The following is an 18,346-nucleotide window of genomic DNA, read 5'->3' on the forward strand; positions in this document are numbered from 1 at the left end:
CAATCTGCACTGAACACCCACATCAAAAGTTGCTTTTTTTCCCCAATGTTTTTCTTCTTTTACATGAGTTTCTGTGCAGGTTTGCAATAACAGAGGGACCTGAGAGCTACAATGAGTTATTGCAGCCAACACCGCTGCAAAAGAGAGTGGTGAAATACCCTTTAACATCCCATCTTGCAAATCTGTCTTCATACTCCAAGCAAACACGGTTGGCTATGTGCAATCAAATCCTTATTTTCACATACGAACTGAATGTAGCTGGTGTATATAAATCTGGGGATATGCTGTCCCTTTGACAGTTTCACATTCCAGGATATTCCCACACTGAACAAGGTGTGAATCCGTATTTCAGGTTTCACCTAAACTTCCAAACCAGAGAAGAGTTTTCAGCATAAATCCATTGATATTAGCTGGTAGGAGCACAGCACCCGCCCTCACTAAGACATCACTCATTTGATTAGAATTGTTGGAAGAACCTGATATAAAGAATCCTCAATGTTCTATTATTTCTTCTTTATTCTCGTGGTGCTCTGTTTTCAAGCAAAGGGGTCTCTTTGATCATCTACGTTATATCTTACTCTTATTGCAGGATATAACGCCTGGTAGAAGCAGTTCATGTTGAATGACCTTCTGTCCTTACATGCCTTTGAGAAAACAGAATGGTTTGATTACAGCAACCCAGCCACAAAACAAGGAAGAAAGCAAAGAGATTAGGAATAGGGAGCGTGCCAGAAATGGTTGTTTTCCCCAGGCACTGGTTTATGAGGACTGAGATTTCCTTGTTGGGATGAATCTTGGCAGCACCCAGAGGGCAGCATCATCCCTTTACTGAGGTGTGTCAAGAGCTGCACATCTTGAGGACATGGGCACAGCTCCCAGGGACAACCTGGTGTCTCCAATGCTCCTGTAACATTACCCTGAGTCTCTATAGCTGCAGAGGGGGTGGCAACGGAGTTAAGGAAACACAAACTCATTTCAAATGCAAACACCAAGGCAACAGTTTGCATTGAAAATCAGCAGCTCTGAATGTCAGGGAAAGAGTTTTACAGGCTTCATCTGCCTCATTTCAGGCAAGGTGTACAAATGTGGGCAGGCTGCTATTTCCAGACATTGGGCTGGAAAGGGAAAAGGAGGCTGGAAAGGGTCTCTAATAATTTCTATGGGAGCAGTGAGCTGGTGGAGCTCCAACCTTCGCAGGGATCCAGGTGGGATAGGAGGTCCCAAAGGACTGCAGTAGCAGAAATCAACAGAGGATGGTCCAAGTTTATGGAGACAGTAAGGGGATGATTTGAGAACTGGCTACAGACTTGTTGAAAAGCAGCAGCAGAAGAGATGTCTGGCAGTGCTGGAAGGCTGAGGTTTGAAAAACAGGAGGACAAGCACCAGGGATGGACCAGTATTCACATTGCTTTGGAAGAGTTCAAGGGTCTTGTCTCAACCTGTGACCTGGAACTTCTCCCTCACGTGCTGTAAAATCTCTTCCACTCCTTTTTAGCAACAGGATTTTCAGGTTAAAAAGAAACGAACACAGCTTTCAAATGAAACAGAAGCTGATGATATCCCAACAGTTTCAGCCGTCACTTGCCAAGTTCTGCTCTGGCACAAATGAGTCTCTTCCATCTGGTGTGTATTTCCAGCTCTCTAAATTGAAGTTGTGTCCATGTGATCCGTTTGCTGAAACAGAAAACTTCATGGGCCATTTCTAGCAGCTTTCTCTGCCTCTCTGTCCCTCTGCTTCTTCACTGTGCAGGAGACAATGAGCTTTCTTCTGCCACCAGTGTAGGCTGCTGCATGGTGGCTGCTCTGAGCACATGGGCTGGGACTCCATAGATGTCCCTGGGTACCACTTTAGAAGCTACAACCCCAAGTGGAACAGCATCTCCAGCACACAAAGAAACTGAGATTCAAGACGCTTCATCCTCCAAGACATTGTGCTTGCATCTGGAAGATGGGATTTAGACCTTTCAAAATGGTACCCAATTTCTATTCCTTTTAGTTTGGTACCTTGGCCACTGTTAAGGCTCATAATAGCTGTAACTGTTGTTACTACAGACATTTTATCCACATATATTTCTTTACAGAAAGGCAAACTTTCATAGAACTTTTCTTCAAGAAGAAATTTCCACTGCAGGAAGACCGGAGGCACTGGATAACAGATTCTTTAAACTGTGCAATTAAAACTAAAGTGTCCAAAAGCTTAGAACCAAAGCAGATGTTAGCTCCAAATCTAAACCAATTATTTTTAATATCTCCTCTTGATGGACTTATGCTAATGCACTCTTTTATTATCATGAGCAATTGTAGCTTGCGCTGTGGTTTAACAGTCTCATTACAGAGATAGCATTTGTTTTGTGTGCCCATGATAAGCACAGGCTTTTAGTTCACTCAGCAAATAGTAGCATGACAGAGACAGGGCAAGGGTTTGCATTTGCTGCTCTACAGAGGGCAAAAACCAGGAGCTCACAACATCTAAAGAAGCAATCAGAGTTTCTCTCTGTCTCATCTACATGGGGAATGAATAGGAAATTATTGAGTGTCTCCAGCAAAGTATTTCTATGTAGACCCCAAAGAAACTTGCTTGGTTGTGCCTACAGCTGGTGGCTGGGGATACTAGGACTAACAGATTGAGGATGTTTATCTATGTTCTGTGCCCCTTTCACTGCTCCAAGAGGGACATACACTGGAAATGGTCTCTTTCAGAGGTGAAGAGGAGGCTGTGATGCTGTCCTGTTTGCTTTGGATTTCTGAACAGGCAACTCATTAAATGCTTTTAAAACATCCTTGCAAAGAAAGCAGATTCAGGTAACAATCCCCAGCCAAGGGGAAAATCTCTATGCCTGGGAGGGAGAGGTCACGGCTCAGTTTGGAGCTTTCTTTCCAAGCCTTCTGGCTGCCTGCCCACCTGCCTGTGAAAAACAAGGCTCCAGGTTTTGCCTTCTGTTTTGCCAACATTACTACAGATACTCTTGCCAAAGGCAAAAGAACAGAACCTCTTCTTTCCTCTGTTGAAATTGTTCTTTCTTTCCTGCTTAACACGAATAAGGCCTTGCACAAAAACAAAAAGGTCTCACAAGAGCAAGAATTTCCAGAAATCAGCTGCTGATTTCAGTAGCCACCACATCTATGAGATGCCTGGAAATGCACCTGGCTACACCTTAATGCAATGCCCATAATCAGAAAGGTTTCTTAAAACCTTTTCCAAATCCTGTGAGCAAAATCTGTGCATTGCCTTCAGCAGAGTCCGGCTGTATCAGATGCTCCCACTAGATCACCAGTCCATGCACACGTCTCATGATGCTCTTCGTGTACCAAGGATGTACCTGGTTTACTTAGTGGGATGTGAGCAGTGCTTGGGAGCATCTTCACTGCTGTCCCACAAGCCACATGTAGCATTGCAGAGTGTCCCTGAGCAAAGCCCAGTTGTGTGGCTCCTGAGAAGGATGCTGAGCATCCCACAGGATGTGGATTAGAGGAACACATTTAGGAAGGGATAATGGGGACCTTATCAGGTCTTATAGATGTGAGCAGCTCCAATGGAAATGCACCCATTGGCCAGCAGACAACAGAGAACCACATTCACACAAACCAGCACCTCTGAACCTCTGTCCAAAGGGCTGAATAGGACAAATAAATCACTGTATTCCCTGTGGAATAAGTATTCTTCTGATTACAGAGGCAAGTTCTGCTTGTGATGCCCTCCTGCCTCCTTCAGCTGCCTCCCTTCCAGCTTCAGAGCAACCAGAGAAAATTGCCAGGCTACAATAAAGGTATTTTTCAAGTGACTCCAACCATTAAATACATGTGAAGGTCGTGGGGCTGTTTTCCCCCCTCCTTCTTCTAAAATCCATTTTTATACAGATCAATATCCGTGAAAATTGGAGGAGAAAACAGACTTTGGGAAGCAAACTTTAACTGCTTGGAAGCAGGGCAAGAACATGATGCTCCCCAGCAGTGTTTTAATAGGGAGCAGGCTGAGATTGGCTTCTCTTCCATTCTTCAGCCCACTCCTTCCTTTCACTGTCTCTCCCAGTACAGTAACAGTAGTGAATAAAGCTCATCCCAGCACATCCATTCCCCTACATTCCAAAGGTGTTTTCTCTTTGCACTGCACAGGATGAGCTTTCATCCCATCAGCTGCAATGGGCAGTTTCTGGTTACTGGAAATTAAAGGAAAGGGAAAGGGTCTTGCTTTTTCTTTCCTCCTCCCTGGCTTGTCTGCCTGGTATGACTGAGATGCAGTTTCAAGATTCAGCCAGCACAAACCCTAACTGTTCCTCTCTGAGCCATCCCATTTGTGTATCAAACACCCTATCAATAGCCATCACATAGCATCTCCTTCAAAGACCAGCTTCACCCTCTCAACCCTCTCTCCATTAAGAAGAGATGGAGTAAATCAGCTCTCTGGCTGGTCCCAAAGGCTTCCATGCTGTAGTAGAAGATAAATTGCACCATTGCCTTTTATGACTAATGCAGAGTAATCACACTAAGGCCTTACAAAGCGCCATGAATCTTCAAAGAGCTGTATGGCCATTAGCTAAACAGCACTGCTCAACACAGGAAAGCAAGCAATAATGCAAGATGGGGAAAAATAGTGCACATTTTCCTCCCTCTGAAATACAACTGAATGTATGGGGGAGCTTCATTCCTATTTCACAGCACAGTGTCACAGGCCTTTGGATACAGGTGAATTGTGCATAGCCCCCCTAATCTGTGGGATGCAATGAAAGGGAGAGACGGCAGGACAAGATTACAGCCACTTCACTGATAAATATCCCAGATTAACAAAGTGATGCTCTATGGGCTCTGGAAATAAAGCTCCTGCTCCCTCTACTGGGGAGAGGCTCCTCACTGCACAGCCTGGCACATCAACACTGTGCTGATCAGACGCTGCTATTCCACAGGAGATTAATCCCAAAGTGCTTACTTTACCAGTGAAATATCAGCAGGGATGTGGCTGAGCTGCCCTTGCAGGGTCTGCAAACCCCAGACCCGAGTCCCTGCCTAATCCCCTCTCCCTGAATAATGCATTTGATGCTATTTTGATTTTCCTATCCCCTTCCTTACAGGAATTCATGGGTTTGCCTCATTTAAGAAACCAGTCTCACTGAGTCCCTTTATTTTTGCCAATAGTGCCACTTCCACTCTACAAACAGCAAGGGTGAGACATCCCAAAGGGAACCTCCTAAACCTGGAGAAGACCACAAATTTCCTGTGTTCTGCCCTTATTTAGGAGACATGAAATCCAGACACTTTGCACTGCTGGGCTGGGGTTGTGTGTTCTCCATTCTAGAAGCAGTCTCCTGCTTTTCCCCATTAAAACCAGCTCTGAGGTGGCTGGTTGGTAAGCGATGCTTCCCAGGAGTCCCCAGAAACTCCATTCTATTCAATTGATGCTTACCTATGATTACCAAGCAGGTAGGTGGGTTTTTGGACTCTGAAGGACCCAGAAGTTCACCTGGGAGGGGCAGCAAGTCAATCCACTCCCATTCAGGTGATGCTCTGCAGCAGCAGGAGGGTTTCCAGGTGTGGTGCTTGGCTGTGTGTTCCTTCTGCTCCATGGCTGGTGGTAGAAAGCACTGAGGGTGAAATATCCCTGCCCAAAGAATCTGAATAAAAACCATTTTCCCTTGAGCTTGAAGGCCAAGAGGAGACATTAAATACTCAAGTTTTTGGTAGCTGCCCACCCAGCAGCTTAGCACACTGCAGAGAATAACCCCTTCAGCTTTAGCTGTGAGATCAGGTAGTTCCTGACAGCCAGGACAACTGCAACCCTAAGGGAACTGGATGATGTGCATTCATATGAATTTCTTCTAAGGCTCCAGCATCTATTTCTGCTCTACAAGGACCATTTACCCCTGCAGGCAAAAGGGTCCTCTTGATTTTCCCTCTGGACCAGATCATCAGGGCACTAGGGGTTAATAGCCAAGAAAAAGCAATGCCTCCCTGTGTGGTCTCCCTGTTGGCCTGGGGAATGTGAGCAAGGACTCTGGGTCTGCTGGGCAGCTCAGCTCTACTTTGGCACAGTGGGTACCACATCTGGCTCCATCAGCATTCCTGTTCGGGCAGCTTAAGGACAGCATTGGGATAAAGCTCACACCAACACATGAGCCCTTTCAGATGACAGGGGAGTATGACTGAGCAAACTGAGAATTTTTTTGCTTATCACACTGGTGTGAAATATAATGAGACAAAATATGACGATGCACTTAAGTACACCTTAATGTGTTGTATCCACTGGGAAATGCTCACACCTGGCTTTCTTTAATAGCTCTGGGGAGGAAGGGAGCTGCTGAAGGCTTTGAGCCAAGTAATCTGGTACAACCAGAGGACTGCTGTGCCTGAAGAACACTCTTTATTCTGCCAAGCCTCTTTTCTCTGCCTTGTCCAAATGACTGGCAGGCTATTCAAAATCCAGGCACTGGCTCAGCTATATGCTGGTATTTCATCATTCTAGAAAAGATCAGCATGGAGAGAGGGATTTTACTTTTTCCTTTACTCTTACAAAACTGCTGTTTCATCACCAACCTTGCTATGCAGAACAGCATCCACTTCACTCCTGGAGAGCTCTCCAAAATCTAGCATGTGCTTTCTTAATTCAGGACTGATGCCTGGTAAGCAAGATAACTCACGGAACAGAGTAAGGTCCCTTTGCAGTGCTATTCCTTGGCTCTGAGCCCACTTCGGTGCCACCAGCCTCAGTTTTGAGCACGGTGATAAGGAGACTGCACAGGGAGGCGAAGAGCTTCAGTAACCATCCTTTATCTGTCAGGATGCAGCTGATGTCTAACCTTAAGAAAATCAATATTGTTAAAGGACTCTGAAGGGACAGCATCCTTGTAACTGAGGGCACAGGAGATGTTTGAGCTTGATGTTATGCATCAGAAAGAAAATGCTGCCTAACGTTAGAAGTAGGAAAGGGAGGTGTGAAGGTTTAATGCTAGGAAGGGTCAGGCTCCATCCCGCTCCTCTTCATCTACCTTTAAATATGTCCCCAAAGCACCAAGAAATCACCAGAAATAAAGAAATGAAGCGAACAGAAGAAGTGCAAAGAAAAATAAATGTGTATTTCATCTCATGAAGGTTAAATCTCTGGTATTTTTACTGAATGCAAATTTTCCATTCTGATGCTTTGAGGCTTAAATTAATGCTTGTGATTATTTAATTCTCCTCCATTTCCCTTCCCCTTGCAACCGTCACGGTTGTTTGGCATATCACACATAGACAGTTTTGCAGCTGCCACAGTCACCCATGTGAAGGTACACGCTGTATCATGCTCAACTCTTCAGTGTAAAAGTCTGGGCTACGTTGCTAGTGTGAAAACCACGTGTGACTGTGTCGTAAAGCTTCTAGCTATTCCCTTGGCAAACTACAGGTCATTCCCTTGGCACCTGTCCCGATCAAATGTACATTGCACAAAGTCATGGTTGAAATGTACAGAGGAAATTACACATTCACCAAAAAAAGGAAAAAGAAGAAGAAAAAGAAGTCCCGTTGCTATTTTACAAGTGTGTTCCATTCAATACATACAAAATGTTTTCAAATTGTACAGAAGTACCAAAGGCATTATGAGAGATTCTTTGGAGATGAAACGAAAGTGCAAAAAAGCCAAGGCAACAGAGCAAACGAAAGGAAGCAAAGCAGCAGCTGTCTTTGCTTTCTAAAGGACAACCAAACTTCCATGCTCAGAAGAGCCCTGGGTTTTTCCAAGCAGGAAGCGAGGGGTGAAGAACCTGCATTCACACCAAGGATGATGAGCCCGTCCCTGGGTGAGATTCACCTCTCGGCTCACCATCAGGACAAACCCATGAGCCATCTTTAGCCTAGTTCAGCCCAAATGAGCCAGATGCTGTTATAAACCATGATAGCTCCATGCTATCTCAGGAAAACGGCAACATACTCCAGCAATGGATATACCCTTTGTTTAGAAACATAGTTAGACCTGAAGTGGCTCTTCCAACTGGTAACTTTGGACCTACAGATGAATTTCAGGCCAATGCAAAAAATCTGATTACTCTTTTTTCAATGGCATCCAGCAGTAGATAACTGGAAAAGTTATCTTTTCACGCCTTTCTTTATTAGATTAAACACTAAAGGATATGTTCTAGTCAACACAGATCTTACATCTGCGAAAACATGGGCAACATTACATCCTGGAGGATGATTCACTTGGTGAGGTTGGTGAAATCTCTGCATAGGGGCGGTTGGAGTGTGCGGGCTGTCCTGCTTGGAAAATGAGATTTATTGGTTATAACTTTGTTATTTCTTTCATAACTCTAAGATCAAAAATGGGCTTTTGATGACTCTTCTTAAATATCTCTTACCTAGGGGCTTTTTAAAGGTATAGGCAAAGGTAAAGAAGAGGAGCCATAGGGCCTTTGCCTTTGGCTCTCCAATGGTGTAGGACAACTGTTTGGCCACATGTTCTGGGAATGGGCTTTTTGGCACTGGCCACTATGTTCTCTTGTTTGTTTGAAAGGAAGCCAAATAAATCACCATTTAAAGCAACTGCATCACCAACTGCATGGCCTGTGCTGCCTTCAGAGGTGGGATTTCTGCTTGGGATGGTGGTTACACATCAATCCCCTTTGCAAATCTTCCTTTTTGATAGAAATACATTATTAAAATAGTCTTTTGGTTTGGTTTTACCCATTCCCCTACTTCCAAAAACCAGAACATTTTACCCCTGTGCATCTCAGATGCAGCTTTATCTGTTTCAAAGCTTTATCTCTGTGTGCACGTTTGTATGCACATGCATGTACAGCAATATGCACGCACGCAAACAACGTGCCCACACTTTTGCAGCCAAAGTTGTGTTGTCCTTTCATCTTGCAGGTTATGACAAAGATAAACTGTGAACTTCATTCAACCTGTACAGAATTTACAGTTCAGATGAACAGCAATGAAGAATACATAGAAATACAGCAGTTGTTAAGTGGATTTTTGGCTGTGTTTGCTTTGTTCAGGTATTTTTTAAGTAACATTGCAGAGGCAATCTCGCTTATTTTAGCTTCCTCGTAAAATCTGTTCAAAGAAGCATCCGAATGCAGTGTATTCCTTACCAAAACAGGATCCTCATTTTTCTCTTCTCCCTGCTATTCAAGTCACATCACAAACTAGGCAGGTAACCTTTTGTTTGGTGTCTGTTCAATGCACATAATGCTTATTACACGTAGTGACGCCTATCAGCATTTGGCATGTAATGTGCAATCTGTGTGCAGTACATGTGGATAGTGTGTCCAAGTGACACCAAGCAAGATAAATCTCATAAATACAATGTCTATAATACTGGAGAAACAGGAATATACTTTTAGTGTGTGGAGCATTGCTGTATAAGGACAGTGGCACCCACCTATACGAATTACTGCGAAAAGAATAAAACAGTTATAAGAATCATTTACTGAATCTCTTAAAGCATTTGATCTACCACGCAGCAACTGCAACTAGGTGTAAAGTCTGCTCTTGATTTAAAATCACAACATCTCTGTCATTTGTCAGCTGTATCTTGTTCTACCTCAGCGTTTCTAAAAGTCTCAGTCTCTGTGTGAGTTTTTTGTGTGAAAAAGTGAAGAAGTATCAAATTTTAGGGTTAGGGGTTTTGTGGTCGGAAAGAGTAACCCAGCACAGAAGAGTCCCCATCCTGCCTGCTGACAGGAGCATGGGGTATGCTGGACCAGTGTGAATAACTAGGCAGGACAGAAAAAGCCTGCCACCAGTTTTGATGCCTTCTCCTCAGGTCATCAGCAACATGGTGTCCGCAGAGATGCTAAAGGACTGATCTCTATATCCACATCTGTAATAAATCCCTTTCATAAGCATCACTGTGAAACACCGGGGCATGGCCACTGTGTTGGTCAGGTTGAAGGGATTACCATGAAACACTGCTAATGCCCATGGCATGCTAAAATAAGGAGGCATTTTCTCACCTTGGCTTGCAAGGCTTGTGCCGACCTTTTCTTGTGTGGAACAGGAAGGAGACAGCATCCCCCCAGATTCACAGCCATCAGTGTCAAATGGAGCTGAAATTCCAGGGGAGGCTTCACTGGCAGCATGACATTCAGCCTTGGTTTTGGGCCAGAACCATCCAAAGTGGAGATTTTGGCACGGCTTCTGCCTGAAACCATTAACCCTGCCCTATAATTATAGGCATAGCTGCAGGTGAAATGTAGCCTGAGCTTGGCACTGAGTTTTGGAAAGCTCTGCAGTTAGCTCAAGTTTCTCAGAACTAGGCAAACAGATGCTGCTTGAACAATTCATCTGCGGTTGTATTTACAGGAATTCGGAGAGGGAAAGATGCTTCCAGGTTCACCGGAAGCTTTGAAAATAGCACAGCTTGGACCAGCTGCTTTCCACGTCTCTCCATTAGCAAACTGGAGCCTGGAATGCAAAGCCACATGCTTCGACTGCTGAAGGGGATGGGGTCTTAAAAGCAGCTCTTGCTGCAGGGAGCAAAAGCATCAACACTGTTCGAGTCTGTGAGCTCTTCTCTGAGATGATCAGCTTGACAAGAAAACCTGAACTGGACCCTCATCCCTGCCTCATCACAATCAGCTAAAGCCAAGGGGACAAACCCTTACAGGGCGCTGTAAATAGGCTCCAGCCCTGCGCTGAAAGGCGCCAGAACAAATCAGGGATGCTGAGGCCATGGTGGCTCAATAGGCAAGCAAAAAACTGCCAATAAAAAGCAAAACGGCCATGCTAACAAAACATGAAGGCTCCCTGGTGCACCTAGTGATGTCAGACCAAAAGCTAGTCTCGGAGCAGAGTTCTGGCATTACATCATCACTTGCATATAGTCTGGACAAGGAAGGTGAGGATACGGGACCAGCGTCAAACTAGATTATGGCAACAGCACAGAGAGATACAACAGACTGCAAACACCAGCACAATGGGAAACCCTGAAGGCTTCATGACAGTCTGGTGTTACAGTGGGGAGAACTGCGGCAGAACATTTATGGACATTTGAAGGTAGCTTAGAGCCTCTCCTTAAGAAGAGCAAGAGATGCTTCCACAAGGAATGGCTATGGCACTGCTGCAGGGTCGCTGAGACCCCCAAGGGCTATAGACAAGGGTGAGTGACATATCCAAGGAAGGGTTTCCAAAGTCTGGGAATCACATTCCCCCCTGCCCCTTGGGCTGGGCTGCAGGCATGAATGCAGATGCACACCAGAGCTGGATGCAGGCAAGAGAACCCCATGAGAATTAAATCAGACATATGGCGAGCCCCACAGATGGGGATTCAAATGGGTTCTCCAAATGAAGACCAGGCATCCACCTTTGGCTCTGCCTGCTCCTCAAAACCCTCAGAAAGGGGTAGTACCTGGGATGCTCTTCTTCAGAGGCATCTGGATGCAAAGGAGGTTGTTATACACAGCCAACACAATTCATATCTCTTCCTCCCCACGTACACACTTCAAGGACCCACAGATACAAACGTAGTTGCTTTTACCCCTTTAGTTATTACAAGCAGTACAAGTGGAGTTTGTGCATGCTGTATCAGAGGGATGGGGCAACGATCAGTGGCAGCATGAAAGACACTTGGTATATCAGTGTTGCCTAAAGAAGCACCGCAGCATCCTACATGATGGGCCATTGGGAGGACGGGCTCTCCCAAAAATGATGCTCTTGGCAATGTTACCTCATGAGGTACTACAGCAATCTGGGAGTGCAGATACAGCCGGAGCATACTGCTGTCTACTCATCTCAGGCTGCATGCAGTAGCAGGCAAAATTGAGAGTACAGTCAGTGAAAGAGTCCAGAAAGCACATTCATATGGTAAAAAGGACCCGGCTGCTCCCTCTGCAGCAGCCGCTCCTTGATGCTACCTAAATTAGAAGCGTGATTAATACTGTATCAAAACATGTGCAATCCCTCTCCCTCTAGACAAGCAATATAAGGCAAGCAGTATTGTGTCACTGGGGCATCAAACACTAAGGTATACTAAAGAAGATTCCTATGTATTATTATTATCCTTATTATTAAAAAAACCCCTATTGTTATCATTAAAAACCCAACAATCCCACACCCGTGCTCTAAGCAGGTTTTGCTCTGTGACGCAGAGAAGTCAGGGTGTTTGTGTGCTAAAAGCTTTTCCACCACTGAGCAGCACAGGGTTGAGAGAAGGATGCTGCCCTCACCCTGCTGCCACAGCCCTCCCCATCCCAGCCTCAATGTTACCTGCAATTGAAAGAGCTTTTGTATCTGATTTCCTTGTTTCTGGTTCATGAGAAGGAAGCTGATGGAAACAGAAGATGCTCACCCATGATGGAGAGCAGATGAGAGAGGATGCAGGTGTGCAGCATGGGTTGGAGGACCATGGGCATGCTGGGAAGAAAGGGATGAAGGCTCAACATGAGGGTTCGCACAAGCATGGATGGAGAAACAGAAATCCTTAGCCTGCTCCTGGGCTTTTTAACATTCCCAATAAGATACTCACTGATAAGGGTCTTTTTATGGGACAACTCTTTGGCAAATTCCTTAGGAATTTCAGTTTCTTTTCTAATCCAGTCTGGTTTTAGCACTAATGCTGCTGTGACCATAGTTATCTGAGGGAAATGAGCTTTGCAGCAGCTCCCTCTTGAGAAAAAATGAGTGAACGTGTTTCGCTTTTCTCTTGGGTTAGGAAGGGGAGCGTTTGCATTTGCATCTGAGGCGATGCTCTGGCTTCTCAGGTACATTATACAAACTTGTTCTAAAAACTCACATAATTTAAAATCTTAAAAATCAATTAAAAAAGTAAAAATATACCCATTTACCTGTAAATAGCAATGATCCTGCAGAATTTATTCGGATCTAGTAAGCAGCATTTGATCTATCTGATGTATCCCATAGCCTGTCTAAAGAAATAGAACGGCCTTCAGGGCTGGACAAGGGCTTGTTTCCAGTGAGTTCCTTGGCATTTGTGTTTTAAAAGTTATTAATACGAAAATGAGCCAACAAGGAAATTCACATACAAAATCTGCACTTGAGTAACATTAAAGTCCCTTCCCAAATATTGGGAAATTCGACTTCTGGCTAGTGCTCTGCTCCTGTGTCTTGGGGTCACATATGGAAGATCACCTGCACACAGACTACAGCATCTCCTGTTTGAAGACACGAACTTCTCAGACAACTTGAACCCACAACTTAAACCTGAAGCATCCAAAACCTGACTGTGGGTTCGGGCCCCAGCCTCAGGGATGCTCCATTCCACAGCTGGGGCCGTTTGCGTTATTTCCTTCCACACCGAGACCCAGACTCTGAAAAACACAAGCCCGAAAGTTTCTTGGAGGCCAGATCCCAGGCGCTGCACCAAGGCCACGGCTTCACATCCCGCACAGATGCACCTCGAACCTAGGCTCTGTGCACACAACCATGCATGGGCACGGGCATCCCCAGAGCAGTTCAAGTTGGCCTGCTGGAAATTTGGCTTTAACTTCTCTCTTCAACTCTCTTTGGTCTCCCCATTCTACACTAAAACTTGTTTCTGTCCTCTGAAAACTACAGAACCAAATTTGGGAGGAAGAGGGGAACAAAGACCAGCCCGAGAGAGGCTTAGCAGAGGGACAAAGTTTGCCTGTCCATCCTTTAAAAGGTCTTTATCATTGGGACTGCCTTATTAGCAAAACAGAACTGATTTCTTTTCCTTTTATCTAGTGGTTAAGACTTCTTTGGGGGAGATCACCACAAGGAGTATGTGATAGAGGCATGGGGGAACTGAGTGACTGAAAGTGAAGACTTAACAGGGAGCGTTTGACTATGATTTAGGGCAGGAATTTATGCCAATAAGCAAAAAGCAGGTTCTGTTATAGTTTATGCAGGCACAAATAATTTCATAGAAATAAGAAGCACAACTTAGAGTTACTTCTGGTGTAGGTTAACCCAAAAATCTAGGTCATTTTGCCTGGATGAATGAGAAGTGATGATTTATGGCATGGCTGAGGATGGAGGTGTGTGGCAGAAGTTCTTTGAAATGGTAACACAGATAAAGGTGGGATATTTCTTACACCTTGCAAAGAAATTGTATGTGGAATTTGTAGCAGCAAGACACAATCTGTGCTGCCTTTATATAAAACCAGTTTTCTGTAATCAGCGATTGTGGGACAAATCCAACCCCTTTCAAAGCTACAAGTCAAAAGACCTTTATAAACTGTGGCGTAGTAATTTGAAGAGGGAAAACAACTCTTCCCATGCAGTTCCTAAAGGAGGTGAGACTGCTGGGATTTCAGCCTATGGAAAACTCAGAGGGCACTGTCAGCATCTGCTCTCAAGGGTCTCACATCATCTGGGAAGGAGAAAGGGATTTTGCAATAAGCAATGGCTATTCAAAATGGAGTCAATAGGGCTTCTAAATTAGGACAAGAGAAAAATTACATCCCACAGCAGTTGTGCCTTGAAGTCCTGTTGACTTTGCCTCCTATAGTAAAGACCTCATCTTTAATACTGCATGACCTCATCCTCACCTGATGTTCTGCCTTTATGTCATATCCTTTAGTGCCAGATTTCCAGCAGGCCTCCCTCCAAGTGCAATTGCAAACAAATAAGGTAATAAATCAGTGTTATCTCTGACTTGGACAAGAGCTGCAGGGAGCAGCTGGCTGGAGGAAAGGCTTTTGCCTCACCCAACATGATTTCCATGCTATGGTCACTACAAAAACCATGCTACCAAGTCTGATTGGGGACCTGCTGACACTTCTTGCTCTTAACAAAAGACATCTCACTTAGCAATATGCCAAGGGCAAACCTGCACAATTTACAGCCCTTTTTGCACTCGAAGATTTCTCTGTATGGAATTCAAGGACATCACTGGATTCACTTTGCACAAAGAAATCTGGAGCCAAAAGGAGTTCTGGGAGCAGAGAGGGAAAAACTGCAGGAGACAACAAATGGATCAAATGGGAAAGAAAGGAATGAGCACGGCTGGAAGCCTGCGTTCCCTCTGAGGAAAATGTTCACCTCTCCTGAATGGTGAAAAATGGCAGGCAAAACTGTGTAGAGCCTTTCCCAACACCTCAATCCCAAGTGAAGACCTGCATGTTGGTCCTGAGCACTAGAAAAGGATGCGTTTATTTCCTGTCTGCACCCACATCTTCTCTAAGGCCCAAATAGACCTGGGTCTTCCCTGGTTGCTGCCTCTAAACAAGCAAACAGAAGACAAAAAGGCTGTGATTCTCTCTTCACTTCAAGCCAATGTTCAACCTCTCAAAGTCCACACAGAAATGAAGCTGCCACATAAATATCCTTAACAGGCTCTTGACGTAACACAGAGAAAATGTGGAGATGGGGTTTGAAACCACCAACACAGCACCAGCAGAAAACCCACATGGGATTTGGGCCATAGATGCATGGGAGGATTTAGAGGCACAGTGCCAGCTGTGGTGTCCCAGCCCTGCAGATGGATCCCAAACCCAACTTTTCCTGATTAACCTCCTTGCAAAAAACCCCTTCTAACCTATCCATGTAAAGTGACTTCATTTTGGTCCCAAAGGAAACTCTGAGCATCACTTTTCCCCTCACCTTCAGCCAGTAGAATGCACTGCTGAGGTTCTTGGTAACAACACAACAACCTTTCCAAGAGAAAATACTAAAACCACAACGTAACGGGGCAGACTTGGATTGGCACAACTTGTGGGCAAGCATAGGGAAGAGGCTTCTGAAAGACCACGAAGAAAGGAAGAAGCACCTCATAACTCAGATCGAGGGGCCCAAACAAAACCAAAGGATGTCCCAAGAACATGGGTGTGGGATTCTTGGCAGGGCAGAAGAAGAAAGGGAAGATTTTCATGGGGCATAGTGTGTGCAAAAGTGTTCAGGCACAATGCAAACTGTAGGAAAAGTGCCCCCTCTGACCAAGAGGGCTTCAAAAGGATGGAGCTTAGCACTTAACTCACAGCAACGCAAGGACCACTGCATCTTGCATATCCACCCTCTCCCATTGGCCTGGTGGCTGTGGTGCCTCCACAATAGCACTGCTGGCCATGAGAATGGCTTCACACCATGGCAGCCCTGCCATGGCGAGGGGTTGCCTTTGGTTTGGCTTTGCTTCCAAAGCACCTCCAGGTCCGTTGTCAATGGGAGGAGAGATAACTAAATATAATACATGGTTTAAAACATAAAATTCCAGCCCCATAGTCTCTGTTCCTCCTCTGCCTCATTTCTCTGCCCTCTGGGTTGTCTCTCTTCTTTCAGTGTTCTAAGATGGGATAATTTTCAAACCATTCTGGTTTCGAGCAGTATTCTAACTTGTCCCACTTTCAGGCCATGTCTTCTGCTCATGCAAATATTCCAACCACCATCCCTCTCCTCCAGGGGCCTACGCAACACTTCCATGTATTATACTGGAATTATGCCACCTACCTGACAGTTAATGAGGAACCACAGAGTAACAACCCCCCTATAATTACCCATGACCTGAAATCTAAGCCAGGAACAGACACGTGTTCATTCCACAACTCCAAAATACCTAAAGGTGGAATCACCAGTGCCATGACATGGCAATTCCCACCTCCCACTCGTAACTGTGACTTCCAAAAGCCCTGGCTGGGTGGTTTATTCCTGCCCCGCGCTTCTGAAGGTTCCCAAGAAATGCAAGTTGCCTACCCTGCACCATGAAATAATCTCACCCAGTGATCTTAGAAAGAGAGTATGAAAGAAATCTGGACTTCACAGCTCCAGTTCGCTCACCACTGTGACCTCTTCCACAAAGGCAGGCTCCGACCTGCTCATTCCCCCACCCCAGAGTAAGAAAGTATCTGCCAGCTAAGGATGTCCTAGAAGGAGGAAGACCTTAGCTGTCGATCTCCTTGAGAAGTTCGATGCATGGGCAGCTGCCAGCACTCGGATGTGGCTCGGTGGCAAGAAGGCTTCACTGCCTGGAGGTTGACCAGCCCATGTCACTAAAGGGTCCCTCACCCGTGGCCGACCTGGGAGGAGGACCGCAGGGCGTGCAGAGGTCAGAATCGGTGTCTGACTCCCCTTCTGCAATGTAGGGTCTGATTTTGGCCACGGCTGCATAGCAACCGTTGTTAAGGATGTCCAAATTCTCTTTGGACTGGGAGATGCTAAAGCCGCTGAAAGAGCGCTCCAGTTCCTCGTGGTCTACCGAGGGGATGGAGATGGATGTGTCGCTGTCTCTCATGGCACTCTCATGGTGTTTGGTTGTAATGTCTTCGTTCCTCAGGTACTCCGCGCTCGCCCTGTGCCCGCCGCTGTACGCTGACAAGGAGCGCTCGTGGGAAGGCGGAGGTGGGATGCGGACCAGAGAGCCGGGATCTCCGACGGGAGAGGAGCCGTGGCTCTGCCGCTGGCATGATGTTGAGGGTGGGCATGTGTTGGTCGGGACTGGTGGGGCAGAGAAGTTCTTCTGACCCATGGAGCTGGTGGACCTGATGATCTTGATGATGCAGCCATTCTTGTCAATGTGCTCCCTGCTGCCTTCGGGGCTGTGGTAGGGAGGTGCTGGGTCTGGTTCTTTGGACCCAAAATAAGCCTCTGTCTCCGTTGGTGGGATGCCCATTCGCTGCATGTAAATGTTCACCAGGAAGTCCAGCTTCTTTTCCATTGACTGAACCTGCAAAACACCGCAGTTTCAGTGCTACACGCTGCGCATGGGTTGAAGCACATTAATATCCTGAGTACAAACAACTTCTTGGATGCCTACACTGACCCACACCACACTGAAACATTTAGTAAATATTTAATTGTCCTGCTCTAAAGCATTTAGTTCTCCACTTTGTTGCAGGGTTTTCCTTAAACTCCTATAAACTTTTTGACAGGCACCAAATTCCAGGAAAGCTGGAGCAGCCTCGCATCCCTTCTGCTCCTTACTGCATTTGACACTTGCCTGGCCTCAGACGCCATGGGAATTTCTGAGCCTTATCCTCTAGGGAGACTTTAATCTTCAGTACAGCCAGCAGCTACAGCAGCTCATGACCTCATCTGAAACATGTCTACTGTGGTGGCAAAGAAACCAATGGCCCATTTTCAAAAGTAACGTTGACTTCTGGTAGACTATATGAGGAGGCTCCAAAATACCTGTTCTGAAAGTAGTACTTTCTTCTAAATACCCTTTCACAACATCCACCTTGTTTCATCTGCAAAACAGTCTTAGCTCTTGCTTCTTCTAAATGGTAACATCCCATTGGAGGAAATTAAGGCAAGAAGAAACCAACAGAAAGCACGCAACACAAAGCATGCACCACCCTCTGATAAGAACCCATTCCTGACCCAATTTACCTGTTTTTCCACCTTCCCAAGCCTGCCCATCATGCTGGGGTCTTCAGGCAGCTCCCCTTCCGCTGGCCCTTTGGTCCGATCCTTGTCGGTCATGGAGGATCCTCTCCCAACGATCTGGTCAACTCTACCGGGATCA

General features: G+C 45.6%; 1 protein-coding gene across 4 annotated transcripts in view; it reads right to left on the bottom strand.

Moving 5' to 3' along the window:
• Positions 1 to 16,840: 16,840 nt before the first annotated feature.
• KCNQ2 (potassium voltage-gated channel subfamily Q member 2) overlaps positions 16,841 to 18,346 on the bottom strand; it is a gene marked incomplete at both ends in the record, with an annotated part of 62,690 nt that continues 61,184 nt past the window's right edge. For all 4 annotated transcript variants that reach the window (XM_080628157.1, XM_080628155.1, XM_080628158.1 and 1 more), the window contains 2 exons: positions 16,841 to 17,545; positions 18,211 to 18,334. In XM_080628157.1, the coding sequence (XP_080484283.1) occupies positions 16,841 to 17,545; positions 18,211 to 18,334 (829 nt within the window). The remainder of the gene's footprint in view (positions 17,546 to 18,210; positions 18,335 to 18,346) is intronic.

Source organism: Psittacula echo (assembly GCF_963264785.1).
Source record: "Psittacula echo genome assembly, chromosome: 12".
Taxonomy (NCBI): Eukaryota; Metazoa; Chordata; class Aves; order Psittaciformes; family Psittacidae; genus Psittacula; species Psittacula echo.